General features: G+C 52.4%; 4 protein-coding genes across 4 annotated transcripts; 2 read left to right on the top strand and 2 right to left on the bottom strand.

The window, feature by feature from the left end:
• Window positions 1–156: 156 nt before the first annotated feature.
• On the top strand, window positions 157–3,748 carry UCRPA7_3755 (putative nucleolar atpase protein; the record flags this gene model as incomplete). The annotated part of the gene is made up of 7 exons (XM_007916347.1): window positions 157–173; window positions 227–285; window positions 357–432; window positions 525–575; window positions 637–2,710; window positions 2,771–3,003; window positions 3,058–3,748. 7 exons carry the CDS (start codon window positions 157–159, stop codon window positions 3,746–3,748), a joined length of 3,201 nt encoding a protein of 1,066 aa, XP_007914538.1.
• Window positions 3,749–4,497: 749 nt separating this feature from the next.
• Window positions 4,498–5,720, top strand: UCRPA7_3754 (hypothetical protein; the record flags this gene model as incomplete). Its single annotated transcript, XM_007916244.1, has 2 exons — window positions 4,498–4,903; window positions 4,960–5,720. 2 exons carry the CDS (start codon window positions 4,498–4,500, stop codon window positions 5,718–5,720), a joined length of 1,167 nt encoding a protein of 388 aa, XP_007914435.1.
• A 603-nt stretch (window positions 5,721–6,323) lies between these two features.
• On the bottom strand, window positions 6,324–10,243 carry UCRPA7_3753 (putative glycoside hydrolase family 31 protein; the record flags this gene model as incomplete). The annotated part of the gene is made up of 8 exons (XM_007916236.1): window positions 6,324–6,578; window positions 6,639–7,522; window positions 7,585–8,055; window positions 8,111–8,374; window positions 8,427–8,495; window positions 8,650–9,027; window positions 9,075–9,689; window positions 10,219–10,243. 8 exons carry the CDS (start codon window positions 10,241–10,243, stop codon window positions 6,324–6,326), a joined length of 2,961 nt encoding a protein of 986 aa, XP_007914427.1.
• Window positions 10,244–12,004: 1,761 nt separating this feature from the next.
• Window positions 12,005–13,812, bottom strand: UCRPA7_3752 (putative glucose transporter rco-3 protein; the record flags this gene model as incomplete). Its single annotated transcript, XM_007916247.1, has 6 exons — window positions 12,005–12,047; window positions 12,197–12,801; window positions 12,856–13,190; window positions 13,242–13,324; window positions 13,400–13,672; window positions 13,760–13,812. The coding sequence occupies 6 exons, from the start codon at window positions 13,810–13,812 to the stop codon at window positions 12,005–12,007; spliced, it is 1,392 nt and encodes a 463-aa protein (XP_007914438.1).
• Between the last annotated feature and the right edge of the window lie 3,771 nt (window positions 13,813–17,583).

Here is a 17,583-nt window from a genome sequence, read left to right as displayed (position 1 = left end):
TGCCCCACTGTCCTCTCACCGCCAAAACTTTTTCTGCCGCCTCCGGTCGCAAGCGCCAATGTGGAAGACTTAGTCTAGATTCGAGAGGTAGGTTTCGCCAGCATCCCACGAAGAACTTGTTGAAGTAAAGAAACCACTGCACGACAAGGCCTCATAATGTCGCGCAAGCAAGTGTAAGTTCTAGTCACTCTGTCTCTCCCGTTGACAGCAACTAAATTGTCTCTAGGGACTCGAGAATACCGGCGCTCATCCGCAATGGCCTCCAAGAGAAGAAGCGCAGCTTCTGTCAGTATCCCCTTAACTCTCACATGGTCGAGATGGCCAATCAGTCTGCTTCGAGCTAACCGATTAAATAGTCGTGGTGGTCGGTGACAGAACCAAAGATGTTATCGTGAGGCTGCACTATATAATGTCCCACATGGAGGTGAAGCAGTACGTCTATGGATAGACAACTGTCGCCAAACTTTTGTTGCTGGCCAACGCGGCAATTGCCTACCATGTTACATATACTAACGTGTTAAAAGGAACAAATCCGTCCTCTGGGCATACAAAAATAAGCTGCTTGGGTTCACCAGGTATGTCTTGAATTGACTTCACCATGCTTAACTGATTTACTGACTGGCCTTGCGCCTACAGTCATCGCAAGAAGCGCGAAGAGAAAATCAAGAAGGAGATCAAGCGCGGCATCCGAGAAGCGAATTCCGAAGACCCCTTCGAACTTTTCGTCTCGCTACACAATATTCGATATGTTTATTATAAGGAGACAGAGAAAATTCTGGGAAACACATATGGAATGTGCATTCTGCAAGACTTCGAGGCGATCACTCCGAACATCCTGGCGCGGACGATCGAAACAGTCGAGGGAGGTGGAATGGTCATTTTGTTGCTGAAGGGATTGAATAGCCTGCGTCAGCTCTATACCTTGACGATGGACGTTCACTCCAGGTATCGTACGGAGGCACACGACGATGTTGTTGCGCGCTTCAACGAGCGATTCATACTCTCACTCGGCAGCTGCGATTCATGTCTCGTCATTGACGATGAGCTTAACGTTCTGCCGATATCAGGAGCCAAGGGAGTCAAGCAACTACCGCCTCCTGACTTGGATCAGCCCAAAACCCCTGCTCAGCAGGAGCTTGATGGTTTGAAGGAGTCGCTCCAGGACACACAACCGGTCGGCTCTCTTGTCACTCTAGCAAGAACAGTCGACCAAGCCAAGGCACTCTTGACTTTTGTTGACGCAATTGCCGAGAAAACGTTAAGGAGCACTGTGGCATTGACCGCTGCCCGTGGTCGTGGAAAGAGTGCTGCTATGGGTGTCGCAGTTGCTGCTGCAGTCGCTCATGGATACAGCAATATCTTCATCACATCACCGTCCCCCGAGAACTTGAAGACTCTGTTCGAGTTCATTTTCAAAGGATTTGATGCTCTCGGCTATATGGATCACATCGATTACTCTATCATACAGTCAACGAACCCTGACTTCAACAAGGCCATTGTCCGTGTTAACATTCATCGTCAACACCGTCAAACGATCCAATACATAAGGCCGCAGGATGCTCATGTTCTTGGACAAGCCGAGCTCGTCGTTATTGATGAGGCGGCTGCTATCCCTCTACCACTTGTGAAAAAGCTCATGGGACCATATCTGGTCTTTATGGCTTCTACTATCAACGGATATGAAGGAACGGGTCGATCACTTTCGCTAAAGCTCATCAAACAATTGCGAGATCAATCAAGGGCCGGTACCATTGTAACTGACGGGGAAGTAGCCGACCGGACCACTGGTAGAGCGGCGAAGAACCAAGACTCTCCCTATACAGGAGGAAGATCTTTAAGAGAGATTACCTTGTCCGAGCCAATTCGTTATGCTCAGGGCGATGCGGTCGAGAAGTGGTTGAATACGCTCCTCTGCCTAGATGCAACTCTACCAAAGTCAAAGCTTCAAACTCAAGGCTACCCAGACCCCTCCCAATGCCAGCTTCTCAACATCAATCGCGATACCCTCTTCTCGTTCCACCCAGTATCTGAGAAATTCCTGCAGCAAATAGTCGGCCTTTTCGTTGCCGCGCATTACAAAAATACCCCCGACGATCTACAACTGTTGTCGGATGCCCCAGCACACGAACTCTTTGTCCTCGTTCCTCCAGTCGATGAGAATAGCAATCGACTGCCCGAACCGCTTTGCGTCATCCAGGTCTCGTTAGAAGGCAAGATCAGCAGGCAAAGCGTGATCAACAGCCTAAGTCGAGGTCAGCGACCCGCGGGTGATCTCATCCCGTGGCTTGTCTCCCAGCAGTTCCAGGACGACGAGTTTGCAAGTCTCTCCGGATCAAGGGTTGTAAGGATAGCTACCAACCCCGATTACGTCCGGTCAGGCTATGGATCAAAGGCGCTGGAACTGCTCATCGACTTTTACGAGGGCAAGTTCGCCAGTCTCTCAGAAGATGCAGAAATGATTGGTGATCAAACAATGCCTCGTGTCACCGATCCTGCTGAACTAGCCAATGCAAGCTTGCTGGACGATGATATCAAGGTTCGCGACATTAGCAAGATGCCACCCTTATTTTCCAAGCTTTCCGAGCGTCGACCTCAAAATATCGACTATGTTGGTGTCAGCTATGGCTTGACTGCAGAGCTACATAAATTTTGGAAGAAGAGTGGTTTCAGTCCTGTCTATCTACGACAGACAGCGAACGACCTCACAGGAGTAAGTGATCTCCATCATATTCCAAAGACCCTTTCAAAATAAGATACTAACGCATCGAAGGAGCACACGTGCGTTATGTTGAGGCCGCTTGAGGTCAGTGGCGATCGTAGCTGGCTCGGTGCCTTTTCTAGGGATTATCATCGCCGGTTTCTCTCCTTGCTGTCCTACCAGTTTAGGAAATTCCCCGCGATCATGGCTCTAAGTATTGATGAATCCGCCAATGCTGGAGCGGCGCTGGATGATATTCAGCCGCGTCCCGTGAAAAAGGAAGATCTCGATCAGCTTATGACACCGTAAGTCAGCTTTATCAATAGCCTCCAAGCTGGTAGCTAATCAGCATCGTTTAGATTTGATCTCAAGCGTCTTGAGAGCTACGCAAATAACATGTTGGATTACCATGTGGTTCTCGACCTCGTCCCTACCTTGGCCAATCTGTACTTCACCGGCCGCCTCAGGTCAGATATCAAGCTCACTGGTGTACAACAGTGCATTCTGCTGTCGATTGGCCTCCAGCACAAGGATATGGACGAAGTCTCTGAGGATCTAACACTTCCCCCCTCCCAACTTCTTGCAATGTTCATCAAGATCCTCCGCAAGATGACAGCTCACTTCGGGACTCTCGTCTCGGCAGCAGTCGAGTCCGAGTTGCCCAAGGCGGAGAAGCTTGGTGTGAGCCAGGAGAACGCCACTGGCGTCCATGAGGACGAAACCGTTGACACCAGATTCGCACCGCTGGAGACATCGCTCGAGGATGAGCTTGAGGAAGGTGGTGATGAAGCTCTGAAAGAGGTCCGAAAGAAACAGAGGGAGTTGATCGACTCGCTGCCGCTGGACCAATACGAGATCGAGGGCGACGCTCCAGGATGGCAGGACGCCGAGAAGCAGGTGCTCAATGCCACGAAGCAGGGCAAGGCGAACCCTGTAGTTAGTGTGAAGAGCAGCAAGACGAAGCGGAAAGCAGGGCAGACTGCTGCAGAGGTGTATGAAGAGGCTTTTGGGGAGAAGAGCCACAAGAAGCATAAGAAGTCAAAGAAATAGAGGCTGGCAGATTCTTGGTTTTAAAGGATCCGGCGTTAGGAGACACAAAATATCATGGTCGGCGCTTTGCACAGTAGCATGTAGGATCAGCTTATTATGTAGATAATCATGAACCTATGAAAGCTCAACAAAGTCTGTGTTTCTTGCATATAGTAAAGGTTATTTTACTCCTCCACCAACGTAATAAACGTTGGTACGGTGAGGGTATCATTATCTCCTCAACTGTAAAGCGATTACTACCTTTATAGCAGTTGACAGACCCATCCATCCCTAGGGAGTGATAAACAGAACCTTCGAGATCTTCATGAGTATTATGACTCTCAACACTGAGTATCTTCACAATTCATGAATGAACGTTTACTACCCTGGTGGAGGAGTAGATACCCAATCTGCCAATCTATGAAGTTCAATGCCAATCACAGGTGAGGCTTTTACAATGATTCCATAGTGGGGCACCTGCATATCCATACCCCTGACCCGTAATCTCGGCAGCGTGCAGCGGCCCCTGGCACTACGCGATAGCGCGAGTATCTTGGCCGTTGGAATGTCAACTTTATTCTTCAACTCTAATCTTTAGCGACGCTCCCGTCCCAGGACGCCATTCTTTTGAACCTCACAACCCAAGTCATTCGTTTACCTGGCCTTCACTCATTTCACATTGAGCCAATTGATTTGCCTCCGTCTAAGGCGGTGCTGAAAAGAGCCACCCGAGATTCTACATCTCCAGACCATCTTTCACATACACCAAAATGCACGCGTCCACAAGCTTCTTGACAGCTATGGCGCTGCTCTCCGGACTCGCTGCCGCGTTTCCCGGAGGTGCAGGCCGCGTTCGACGAGAGGCTGCATCGCCCACCGACCTCTGGGTGACCGTTGGTCCGGATGGAACGCCGAAGACAGTGACGCCAGTGCTTACGACCATCAGCGGCACACCGACGGTCATCTCGGGGGCACCGAACGATCTCACGGCGACCGTCTTCACGAGGACATCACAAGGTGATGTCAGGACGAGCACAGGAGACGCCCCAATTCCAACTGCCACAGACAAGGCCGGCGCGGGCTCGTTCTCTGTTTGTCACAACAAGGATGGCGTGAACGCCCCCTTCTGCCAGCCATCGGCGAACAGCACGTTGAATCCAGGCAAAACCTACTATAGTAAGCATTGTTGCCAGATATATGTCCTACGAGGTCTGTTACTAACGGCTTCCTAGTCACCTGGGATCCTACATTCTTCTCCGCTGCAAATACATCGATTCTCGTTCAAGGCGACTACATCAACTCGACCACCGGCGAAATCGAAACCCAAGCATTCGCCTCCTCTAAGCTATCTGCGGCATGGGCATTCTACGCCCTTGCCGTCGACACGCGACTCATGCAAGGCAAGAAGTCCGTCAACATCAGCCTGACCATTGCCGCTCTTGCTCCCGGCGCCTCCACGATGACTGCATACACCGGCCCGACCATCCGTATAGCAGAGCCTCAGGCGTACCAGCAGGAGAAGACGAAGGCCCCGACCGGCCCCGCGCTGTACATCGGCCTTCCCACCGTTCTCGGCTTCGTGGTGGTCTGCCTGATTGGCACATGCATCTGGAACCGCAAGACACGCAAGATCGCCCTAGGGAACATTATGGGCAAGGGGCGCGATGGGTACGGGGTGGGCAAGAGCCGTGCGCGCCGCATGGCCGGCGGAGGACGAAGCCGCCGCGAGAAGAAGGAGGCCATCCAGCTAATGAGCCGAGAGGTTCCGGCTGAACAGCAGTACCACGACGACTTCCAGGCGACGCGAGGCTCAGAGCACGACTGGGACGCTCATAGCAGGAACGAGTTCGAGGGCCTGCCGAGGCGGGACAGCGATGCGCTGGGCAGTTTGGCGGGAACCCCGACCGAGGACAGGCATATGGAGTTCCAGCGTCCCGGAAGGGGCAATGCTTTCCGGGACGAGTTGAGCCGACAGGAACGTGAGAGATCTTAAAGCCTTCGACCGGCAAACAACGGGAGGATAAACAGCTATGGAGTTGAGCATGTTGTGGAGATGGGATGGTTGACAAATCCGGCTCAGCTCACATAGTGCTGAATTAACGGGGGTCGACTACTATCGATCACCGCCCATATACATCTGTGACTACACAAGCACTTCGATGGCAATATTCAAGTAATATTGAACTTGTCGTAGTTGACGCAGGTCACGCACTAAACATTAATGACGAATACAAGAAGTACCATGAACTTGTACAGTTGTTACAACGTGACCTGTCTTGGGGTGTTGATCCTTTCCGTCCAAAAAGGGTTCCTATATTGATTTTCATAAGTTTGCTGCACTCGATGTGCTGGCGTAGCCAAGGGCAAAGATAAGACACAGCGTTCGTAGTAAATGGTCCTAGCAGAGAGATGTCTCAAATGTAAGCCGCGCTTGGCAACATAGACAGACGATCAAATCCTGGATAGGTGATCAACGTGCGTGTTGCTCGTGAATAGTCATGTAATAGGGGGCCAATATACAAAACGACATGTACTGAAGTTGACCGCGTGTTTCAAAAACTTCTGAACCGAGAGCCTAGCACATGGAGGCTTATTATTACGACGACAACTTCCATTTAAGCTCCCAGGTCTCGTTGAACGCCCCGTGAGGCGTCAAGTCCGTTAGGCCCGTCAGAGTCAACGCCTTCGTTGTGCTGTTCCACTTCGCCGAACCGCACTTGAGCGGCTCTCCATTGAAAGTGATTTGGGATACTCGGTTGGATACGCCAAGCACTGTTATATTTGCCAGCGGGTTGAGCTCTGTAAAATTGCCTGTTGGTTGGGCGGACAGGGAGGTATTTGTTGCGAGAAACTGTGCGACATCAGGGTCAACCTCACCATGAACCACACAACTAAAAGCGGGAAGGCTTACCTCAACCCATGTTGTAGCATTGGGCTCCACACTCTCACCATCATCCAGATATAGACGTCCTGAGGCCGCTCCTTGCTGGTCAAGCGCAGCAAGCACTCCCCACGGACTTTCGCGGGACTTCGTGGTTGTCATGGCCGGCTCTTGCAATGGCAGGACGTAGCCGCCGCGGACGAACAGCGGAATATGTCCCAGGGGCGCATCCAGAGTAATATTTTGGCCTGGAGTAACATCCACAATAGCGCTGTGATTGTACCAGTCGTACCAGACCGTTCGGCCATCGCCAACGCCGGGGAAGACACCATCGACCGTCTCGGCCCCCTGGACCAGCACCGGCGTCACCATGAGCGCGTCTCCCAGTAGGAATTGCCGATCGGCATTAGCCAGCCAAGGCTCAGAGGGGAATTCCCATGCCAGAGCCCGCATCACCGTTGACCCGGAGTCATGCGCCAGTGCAAATAGCGTGTACATGTACGGCAGCAATGCGTACCGAATCGCCATCGCAGAGCGGCTCGCCTCCGCAACGGCACTCCATACGTACGGCTCCTGGCTGATTGCTGCCAAGACATTATGATTACGGTAGAAGGGAAAGAAAGCGCTCAGCTGCATCCAGCGGCTGCAGAGCTCCATGTCGCTGTTGCCGTTGAAGCCGCACGTATCCACGCCGAACATTGGGATGCCGAAGACGGAGAAGCTGAGTGCTTGGGAGATCGAGAAAACCATATACGCCCAGAGCGACTGGTTGTCGCCGCCCCAATGTCCTGCCCATTTGCCGCTGCCGGCGAAGGTTGAGCGCCCGATGATAAATGGCCGTTTTGTTGGCGCTAGGCCGATCAATGCTTGGTATGTAGCGTTCAAGATCTCATATCCGAAAAGCCCATGAAAATCTGCAATGTCTGAATTAGTAATTGCTTTGAAAGAAGCAGAGGGCGGAGGAAAGGCTGCGCACCGTATTCTTGCGTCCCGCCGTGGTGCGTGGCATTTGGTGATACGGCATGTACTGCGAGGTCGCCTTGAACATTGTCAATGACATAGGGAGGGTGGTTGATCTCACGAACTCCCGGCGTTGGTGTTGTGCGGAGATACGTCGTGGAAGTCGAGGATGAGCTCGGAGCAGGAGTGGCTTGAGCAGACTTAGCTGACGATGCGGACGAGGCCTCCGTGGCGTTGGTCAAATTGAATCCTTCTGGGTAATCGAGCACCAGATTGCCCGGCTCTCCTGGCAGGCTGAAAGGGGGGTGAACCGGGTTCAGGGTGCGGTTCTTGCTACCGCAGCTCCCCACACAGAAGGACGACACTTCAGACATGTCTATCCAGATGCCGTCAAAGGAGACGTTTTGATACCAGATACCCATCTCCTTTACCCGCCACTCAATCGCGCCGGTACCGTTTAGTACGGCTCCAATGAAATCCGGGAAGACTGGATATCTGTTAGTGTTTTTTTTTATAAAAAGACAAGCAAGATGCAGATTGACCTGTATACCCTGGCCACACTGCTCCAATATACAGTGATCCATCAGGATTCAGCATGAAAGCATCGGCATCAATGCCACGATCAAAAATAGGATACGCATCACTGGCGTTCTCTGGGTTGGGAGCATAAACCGCAGAGTCCACAATTGGGACATAATGCTGACCGTTGGCATGTAGCTTAGCCAAGAACTCGGCACCTTCACTGTAGCCAAATCGGAGTTGATCATTTTCAAAGTCACGGTACTGGTTCATATAGTCGATGTCGGCTGTCACATGTCAGCATATTGCATGAGAACAGCGTGTGGATGGCGAACTTACTCCAGATAGTCTCTAGGGGAATATTAGCATTGGCGAAATTATCCACAACCTCTTGTAGTCGTGTCCAATCTTTGAGTTTTGTCGTTAGCGAGTGCTATATTGAGAAAGCGAAAGAGTAGAATCAGGCTTCATGAGAGGTGGCTGAGAAGCGTAATCCCGACCACGTGGGCACGAGCCTTCGTGGTACACACTCAGACATCAGCAAAGTGCAGAATTTACCTACTTTCATAGCCCCATCTGCACTGGTGAAACCCAAAGGTCCAATACTGCTGCATAGCAGGCAGGCCAACGGTGCTGAGCTGGTACGACGTGGTGACATCCTCGGCCAGGGGACCAGAGTAGAAATAGAGGTCAACAGTGCCTCCCAAAGTCCGCCAGGTGATATTGGACGGCCTCAAGAGGATCTCTTGCGCATGGGCATTGCGAAGGAACACGCCGTGGGTGTATGATGTGTACGAGGCTGATGTGTTCGTGGCGTTTGCTGCATATGTTTCCTCACCATCTTCACCGGTGCTGTAGTAACGCGTGTCCAAGTATATTGGATGCTGCCCGTATATATTCTGATCAATCGGGTCACCTACGTCAGCTGCGAACAAAGTTCCTGTATAGAGGTTAGTAAATTGCGTTTATTACCCTAGCGTTACTCACTCGTGAGGTTATTTCCCAGCCGAAACCCATGAATCACTTCGCCGAGCCCGTAAAGATTATACTCATCCGGCAACGCCGACACAAATTCAATGAATTGATCTGCATACACGAGCCTTGTGCCATTTGTAGTGAACAGCACATCGGCATTCGACTTCCTCGTCACCGTGAAGCCAAAGGTGGGTTCGTTCGTCCAGCTGAAGGCAAAGTCACTGGCTGCCTCGGTGGCATTCTCCTCCTCAACAACAGGCTTTGGGACGAGCGCCTCTGGCAGGATGAACCACGTCTCGTTCCCGGCGCCGATGTACCGCGGCTTGATCTCGACATGGAGTCTGCCAGAGGCCTGATACTCCACGCTCAGGGTCAGGTTCGCGATGTCGTTGCCGTACACATTGCATGCTGGGCCGGCAATGTTTAGGTCTGCTGTCAGACCAGAGGCATTTGTTTGGACGCTTGATGCTAGATATCCGGGGCAAGCCGTTTGGGAGTCAACAGCCTCGGGATCCCGGATGTTTGGGAGGAGTGTAGCTCCCGTGTCAGCATCAGAGGGCACGGTGAATATTTCCCGCCAGCTGGTCGTTTGACTTGGGCTTGAAAGAGTCGAGGTCTGAGCAAATGCTGAAGGGCAATATGTAGCGCCGATCAACAGTGCAGAGACTGAAGCTAACAGCGCCATTATGAAGAGCGCAAGGATGATTCGAGACCCCTGCTCCCCCTTTCTGAAGTGACGATATGTGAAGAGCCCAGCAGCGATGAAGGAGCAACAGAATAAGAACTGGGCAATTGATGTTGTTTTAATAATATCAAAGGAATATTCCTGCCAGACGGGCTGTCCTATTTACACCGAGTCAACTTAAGCTCTGTCACTGCCTAAAGCGCCGCGGGATATATTGGGTTCATGCACGTTATATAAACTCTAGAGAGAGGCTCAACTCAATCGACCCATCGTATCCACAGCATCCGGCCCGTATGCAAACGCAAATCACTCAACACTTGTGAAGTTTCCCGTAAGATGATGTCGGAGACTCCGCTTGCGAGGCGGGACCGCAGGATCAACAAGACGAGAATTACAGCGTGGATGTCGTTGAGGTCATGATACGAAGGGGAGGCTTTCCGAGCTACAAAGCAGAGGAGTGCGAGGACTTACCGCCCGGGCTCCCGGACAAGGCCATCGTGAGTACCGCCTGCGGCTTAATCCCGCCTGCTCGAGAAAGTACCAGTCGATGTTGACGACATCCTGCGCACAGCAGTGCACGGCAGCAAGAAACACTCGCCAAAGCTCTCGGTGATACTCGAGCTGTTCGTCATAAGCATCATGCCCGGGGGTGGGCCGCCGAACTCCACTGGATCGGCGGTTTTGCGGGCACCAATCAGTCGCACCGCGGGCGTCGTCTAGCCACAGCTTTACCCCAAGATCCAGCGTACAACAACGACCAGAGGGACAGAAAGCTTGGCGGCGCGGAAGGGCCGGTTGCCAGCCCAGACCAATGCGCTATCCATGGGTTGATCTGAATGTCATCGCGACGCTCTCCAGAAAAAGCAACCTCCAGAGACCGTGGCTCGACGACAAGCGCGAGCTGCTGGACTGACTAGACGGAGGGTGCCGCACTACTCTCCAGAAAGTCCTCGCTACCCCAGACTTTGGCGCCATGTGGAGAGGAGCCAAAGTTCCTGCAGCGAGCTCTCCTCGGCATTACTTTGGAGGTTGGAGGTTGGGGGGACCTGAAAATGGACGCCATCCTGCAAAGTCGTTCCGAGAGAACGGCCGGGGCGAGCCTTCTCCAGTGGAGAAGCCCTTCCGACAACCTGCCAGACAACTCCGACCGTGCAGACCACAAACAGGGCATCTCCAAGATGTCTCAATGCGACGTTGGGGAACGGAAGGCAGAGGCATGGACCATCCTTGGGTCGGTGTGTTGTGTCAGATCGGGCTTTTGAGCTCTTTTAAGGTTGTGACGGCAACCCGCAAGGATAGATCCTCGTGGAGAACACCTCTTCCGACTCTACGGGCCGGCGTCAGTGCGTCCACACCCTTCATGCGTCTGTATGTGTGTAGATGTCACCGTGTGGATCATGCAGGCACGATCGGTATGAATGGCAGTGAGTGATTTAAAAGCTTGGCTTTTTTGGACATGGATCATGGCATAGGAAATAATTTTTCATGCTGTCGTGATTGATGTATTGCGTATCAAGAGATGAGCAAATGGTCTCAGTTCTTCCACATTGGCCATTCATACTATGATATGCTTGAGGAACGTAGTGACCAATTCTTCAAGTGGCCGTCCGATCTTTCCAACACTGGTCACTTCTCTGAACGTTGCATGCACACTAGCCATCGTAGAGCGAATTGTACTTTGTACTTGACATTTAACATTGATTGGACATATTTGATTTTGAACAAACAGGCGTTTACACCTGGACGTCCGGCACGTCATCTCTCGCGCTCTCTCTACCTCGTCTAAACGATCGCAGCAGCGTCTGGTTCCGCTGGAGGTGCAATGTCCTCCGCCCGCTGACCGTCTGAATACATATAGAGATATATATGTCTTCGCGAGACAAAACACACCACGCGTGAATAGATTCGTTAGTCTCTTAAACCCAAAATCCCTGAGATCCCATAGACCTGCGATTCGTACGTGCCCTTGTGATAAAGAAAATAGTTATGGTATGATTTCCCCAGAGGCCCTTGCCTATCCACAAAAAAAGGAATTGTTGATGACCCCATAAGCCCCCTGCCTATCCAGGATTGTTTCCCCTTAAACTCCGTCACGTAAAAACTCCGACGCTGATAACCCGCAAAATGACAAGACCTGGAACCGAGAGTGATCGAGTACATCTGGCCAGCGAGATGGTTTTGGATTAACCAAAGGCGTGGCCATGATTGTGCGGATCAGTAACTAAAGTCGACATTACCCATTGTAGATATCATTTTATTATCCGTAGTAGACGCAGAAGATGTCGAAGACGCAGAAGTTCCTGGAACGGCGGTACTCGCATCCGTTTCGTTTGTTGAAGTCGGTTCCAACTCGTGCCCAGTTGGCGGGACGCCACTATCCGAATAACCCAAGTCTCGCATTTGCTGGAAGCTCCAACTAGGCTCAAAACGAGAGCTGTTCCACGCGTACTGCACCCTCTCGTACATCTCATCGATCTGCTCCAAACTAATCTTGCTGGTCTCGTACACCATACACCAGACAAAGATGACGGCAAGCACGCAGAAGGCTCCCCAGACAAAGAAGACGCTGGTGCCAAGATCTGCGTACCCGGTGCCCTCCTCCACTAGATACGGTGATCCGTACGAAATACCAAAGTTGAGAAGCCAGTTGGATGCTGTCGAGATGGACATGGACTTAGCTCGAACTTTCAGGGGATATATCTCAGAGGTGACAACCCAAGCGACAGGACCCCATGAAGCGGCAAAGAAGAAAATGTAAATGGAAACGAAGATGACCAGAATCTGGTTAGCCGTCTGTGGCATTTTATCTCCGACTGCTGCGGCGAAGGAGGCAATAAGAAATTGGCATATGGCCATGCCGATGGCTCCAACAATGAGGAGCTTCCGTCTACCCCAAGGCTCAATGACGAGCAAGGCAGGTAAGGTTGATACAACATTGACGATGTTGACGATAAGAGAGATAAGGAAAGGGTTTTGGATGTTAGCACCATTGAAGAAGGTCGTGCTGTAGTACATGATAAAGTTGATACCAGTGAGCTGTTGTAGCATTTGTAGCTTTTACCGCAAGTCAGTAAGTACCCAGTAAGAGGAGCTCAAGGAATTACATACCACACATCCCGTTAATGTTCGTCGTCCGAGATGAGGGGAGCCGTAGAAGATATCCTTATAAGTATCTGCGCCAAGCGCAAGTTCATATTCGTGGTTGGCCTGGATCTCAGCGAGCTCCTCGACAAGTGCAGGATGTAGTCGATCGAGACGGCGTAGACGGCTTAAAGAGATGGCTGCTGCTTCCCTGAAGCCACGTTTGATGAGGTATCGCGGCGTTTCAGGGAGGATAAGTAGGCCGAGTGATAACACCGCGGCCCATGTGAGTTGCAGACCCATAGGTATGCGGTAAGCGGCGGCTCCTTTCATGTGTTCGCAGACGATGTTGACGACAGACGCTGAAAGGAGTCCTAACGTGATAGATAGTTGATATGCACACACAAGTGTACCTCGAATCCATTTTGGAGCCATCTCGGACTGGTACATAGGGACCAGAACGGATACAGCGCCTACTCCAACGCCAGCAAAGAATCTAGAGCACGTCGTATCAGCAAGACCATATCACCCAATAGCACGCCGGGGAAAAAAAAAAACTCATCCAACATACCTCCCAACCAAGAGCAACGGTATATTCGTCGCGCAGACCTGGAAGATGACGCCAAAGCTGAAGACGCCGACGGAGCCGATGAGTGATTTGCGACGACCCCATCTGTCGCCAGAAGGAGCAGCAAGCAGTGAGCCGACAAAGGTACCGGCACTGAGAATTGCCACGATAATAGACACTTGGCTCGGTATAAGATTAGGTTTGCCGTCGTCATCGTAATGTCCGGTCGTGAAGTCACGTCGGAAAGAGTCCATGGCTAGGATGCCGTTGATCGTCCTATTTGCAGACCGTGTCAGCATTCACCCTTCCTTCCACAAGCGCTGTCCAACGCTCTCCAAAGCCAGAATCAAGATGCCTCCTCACCCTGTATCGTAACCGAAGAGCAGACCACCCGACGCAACGAACAACCCGACCATGATGGCGGGTGCCGAAGAGCCGGCGACATTGTCGGGCTTGTGCCAACCCATGGCGATCGCCACGGTGAGAGCGGTTTGGCCGTCAAGCCAGTTTCGAGGCGGTGTCTTCGAGTCGTGAATCGGGCCTCTGCGAGGGTTGAGGTCGAATACTGTCGTCGACCATTGATGGACAGGTCGTCGGACGTCGTCGCAGGTGAGGCCAGACGAGTCGGGGTGCGGATTCTGGCGATGGGTGTGGGTAATATTAGGGAAAAGAGTGGAGAACAGGGAGGAAGGAAAAAGGCGGGAGACATCGAGGATCAGCAGTTTTCTCGCTGGTATGGGGGAGGCGAGGGCTCATTGGCCAGTCCGGGGAGGAGACCGTGCTCGACCTGGGCTGCACACCCTCTCGCTTGAGAATCACCACCACTCACAACCCCCTTTCCGCCCTTTTCCCAATCCATACAAGGCCGCTGCCTCCAAGCGTCTCAAGCAGCCAAGCGGGCCCCGTGTCTAACTACACCCAGCTTGGCGTATGTTGGCGCGAAGGTATCTGTACAAGCGACATTCGAGCTGCTGTCGCTGCCCGTTTCCCGCTCCAGCAAAGCCAGGGAGCCAGGGCATTCATACTGCTCACGGCTGCAGGAGAGTGCCGTAAGTACCTAGAAGACGGAGAAACAGTGCCGTCCCTTCTCAGGGAGTCAAGGCCCCAGTGCAGCCATGCAGAGCCAACACCAGTAGCATTATTGCTCCCTCCCGCTAGGATTTCTGGCACATGCTGGCCCGCTAAGCAGGCAACTAATACACTACAGTGAGGGATCGCCAGTATGCACGTGTAAGGCGGCGTGGTGTCGTTTTCTGGCACGCTGGATCGCAGACCAACAGCCCCTCCCGCTCTTGTCCGGCCGATCACTCGATCAGCATCAGCAATAAAGTGAGGATGCTCACGGCACGGTGTGCACGCCCAGGCATTGCCCAGGGTTGTCGATTGATCGTTGCGTTCCACCGATGCTGATTTGATAGCTTACCACAGTAAATCATGGCTGGCAGTTCTTTGCGATGTGTCTTAAGTGGACACCCAATGCGCGTCAATCCTTGAAGGGAAACAGGGCCAGAGGTCTGGGGTGGACACTTGACCTTGAATCGACACTGACAGCAGTGACAGGACGCCGGGTACTGGGTACGTGCCAACGCCAGGGAGGTTATTGCAGGCACGCTGCCACGCTGGGCCAAGGACCAGGACCTGAGGGAGGCGTCGCTCCGTGCGGACAAGCCGGCGGAAATGCGTGCTTCTCCATGCGCCACACTGTCCGCAAAAGTACCGTCGTCGTATCGTCTACCCACTCGCAGTCAGGATGTTGGGGAGTCCGTGGCCGTTGAAAGGGGGTGCGCTTCCTCATCTGGGGATCCTCGGGGAAGGCGGTGGTCGGCTATGACATGACAGCAAAATGCCCGTGAAAACTGACAAGCAGGTTTGCCGATGACTAAACCGACAAGCGAACATGCTGCACGCATTGGACTGCGCTTTCGCAATGATTATGACTGTCGGCATTCGGTAATGTAATGTGAATGAGATGAGTGTCAAGAACAGCCACAGTCCTTCCCCCATAGCACTAATTCCGGAAGCCATCCTGTCCGAGCTAGTTTCTAAGCAGAGGGATTCTTCTGTCGGACGTGATGGTCTCCCAGCTGTATGCTCTTATCTTGGATGTTCAGGTGATTGTTGCTGCTCTCTCATCGAGCTGTTCACGCACATTCTGACAAGTGGACGGACGGATGACAGGCAGACCTGGAGGATGCTGGGGGCCTTGGTGTCGTGCGTGTGTAAAATTAGGAAGGTAACGCAAGAGAGGGCCAAGTGGGCTTTTCCAGCGTCGAGAGCGGGGCCAGCGAGCAACAACAGAGGCACTGAACTTGCGGGGGATAAGAATCAGTCCAGAACAGGTAGCCGCGACTTGGAAGAGTCCGTCAGCATACAGTACCGGAAACTGTGCCCTCTTTCCTTCCATCGTGCCTGCCCGCCAGCCAAGTGGTCACAGTCACAGTCAGCAATAAGCTGGAGGGACGTGCTACAGCCTGTTCACTGTCTCCCCCGCGAAAAGCAAGAACAAGACCATCTCAAGCTAATAACTGGCTGACTGACTGTCTAGCCTTCCAGGTTCCATTGTCTCAAAATGATGTCTCGTAGCGGCAGATTTTAACATGACCGCCGAGTCTGAAGGATCGGTTCTTGCCTCCTACATTGTGTTACTATGACATGACCAACAGCCCAGAGTGCCAATGCTCCTTCCTTCAAAGCAGATAACAGAACAAAGAGAGGATTTTACCAGGTATAATATCGGTGGGAAGGTAGACTGGCCTTGTATAGAAGGCATGTACAGTACCTACTACACAGTACCTTGCCCAGGTAGGTACATAGAAGTCATGCTGTGTCGCAGTTTCCTTTTTACTTTTGCGCCATGTAAACGCGGCCGATGACACGGCTCAAGGCCTCAAGGTTCAAGCCAAGTCAATACCAAGCAAAGACACTTGATCAATCACTTTCATTGCAAGCCCAAGCCCAAGCCCAAAACCGAAGCCCAAGCCGAGTCCGCCACGGCTATGACGGTAATTATTTACAATACCAAGAACCTATTTTGTGGTGACCTCCTCAACTCGTTACCACAGTCCACTCCGGCGACGCAGCGAGTCTAGTGAGGTCAGGTTACTTACTCCAGATTGAACAGAACTCTTCGTCATTGGCCGACTCTCTCGCTCCCGACGCTGCTTGGATAACTTTGCAAGCCATCAGCACTGAAGAGGAATGGTATGATACGATACTGGACAAAAAGACAACCGAATTGATAGAAGGCCAGCCTGGTTCGCCTGGTTCTTGAGAGCCATCTCTCCTCGGAGGAATCACCACGATGCACCCGGCCCCCCTAGCGCCCTCGACCTTGTCCTGGAAACTGTGGCGGCATCGCACAGTCGTAACCCCTGGCTTCAATCCTCCCATCATATGATGGGCATATGGTGGTATCGTCTCCTTCGTCCGTCGTGCTGCGCCAGTCTTGTGCCGACGACCTCCCCGGCGCCGGCAGACGCCCCCAAATGATGGCTTCGTCTGGTGCTGCAGGCCCCCAGCCTGCCCTCGTCCTAATGGTCCATTCGCTCCCTATTGCACCCGCCATGGCTTGCCTGCATCACCCATTTCTGGGCTCATTCCCTTACTGACTCCAAGCCACTAAGCCGGCCTTGGCCCCTGAGTCCCGAGTGCGCGCTGTGGGCACTGGGCACGACCTTGCTGAAGAGTGGATGAGCTAAGCAACCCGCAACTGCTCAAGCATTCACATCTGTCTGTCACTCAGGCTGCGCAACCCGACAATAGCCTGCATCAACACAAGACAGAGGCAAGTCAGACAGGTTGGGAACTTCACCTAACACATGCAGGGAAGCCTATAGTATCCCCCGCCAAATGTCTCGGTACCCGACTGTGGTAAGAGAAAGGAGAGAAACTCCTTACTCCTCCGACCCACGTAATTGGAAGTAATGGACCAAAAGCACCCTGCAGCCGACCATCCATAGCCTCGATGCCCTTACTAGTCTTCCCTCCAGCTCGTCCGATACAGACTCGCTTGACACACTTTTATTTTTAACACAGCAAATGCACGCACATAAGTTCTACCGCTTGTCTTGTTCCGCTAAAGCAGAGCGCACGACGTGGAGAGAGCGTTCCCGCCTGTCATGAGACGTCTATGGGGTTACTCAATTTCACTCGCTCTTCGAACGAGAACGAGACGAGGCGCCTATGCT

Source organism: Phaeoacremonium minimum (genome assembly GCF_000392275.1).
Source record: "Phaeoacremonium minimum UCRPA7 unplaced genomic scaffold PA7_03_scaffold_290, whole genome shotgun sequence".
Classification (NCBI taxonomy): Eukaryota; Fungi; Ascomycota; class Sordariomycetes; order Togniniales; family Togniniaceae; genus Phaeoacremonium; species Phaeoacremonium minimum.
This window is presented reverse-complemented; position numbering and strand designations above follow the sequence as displayed.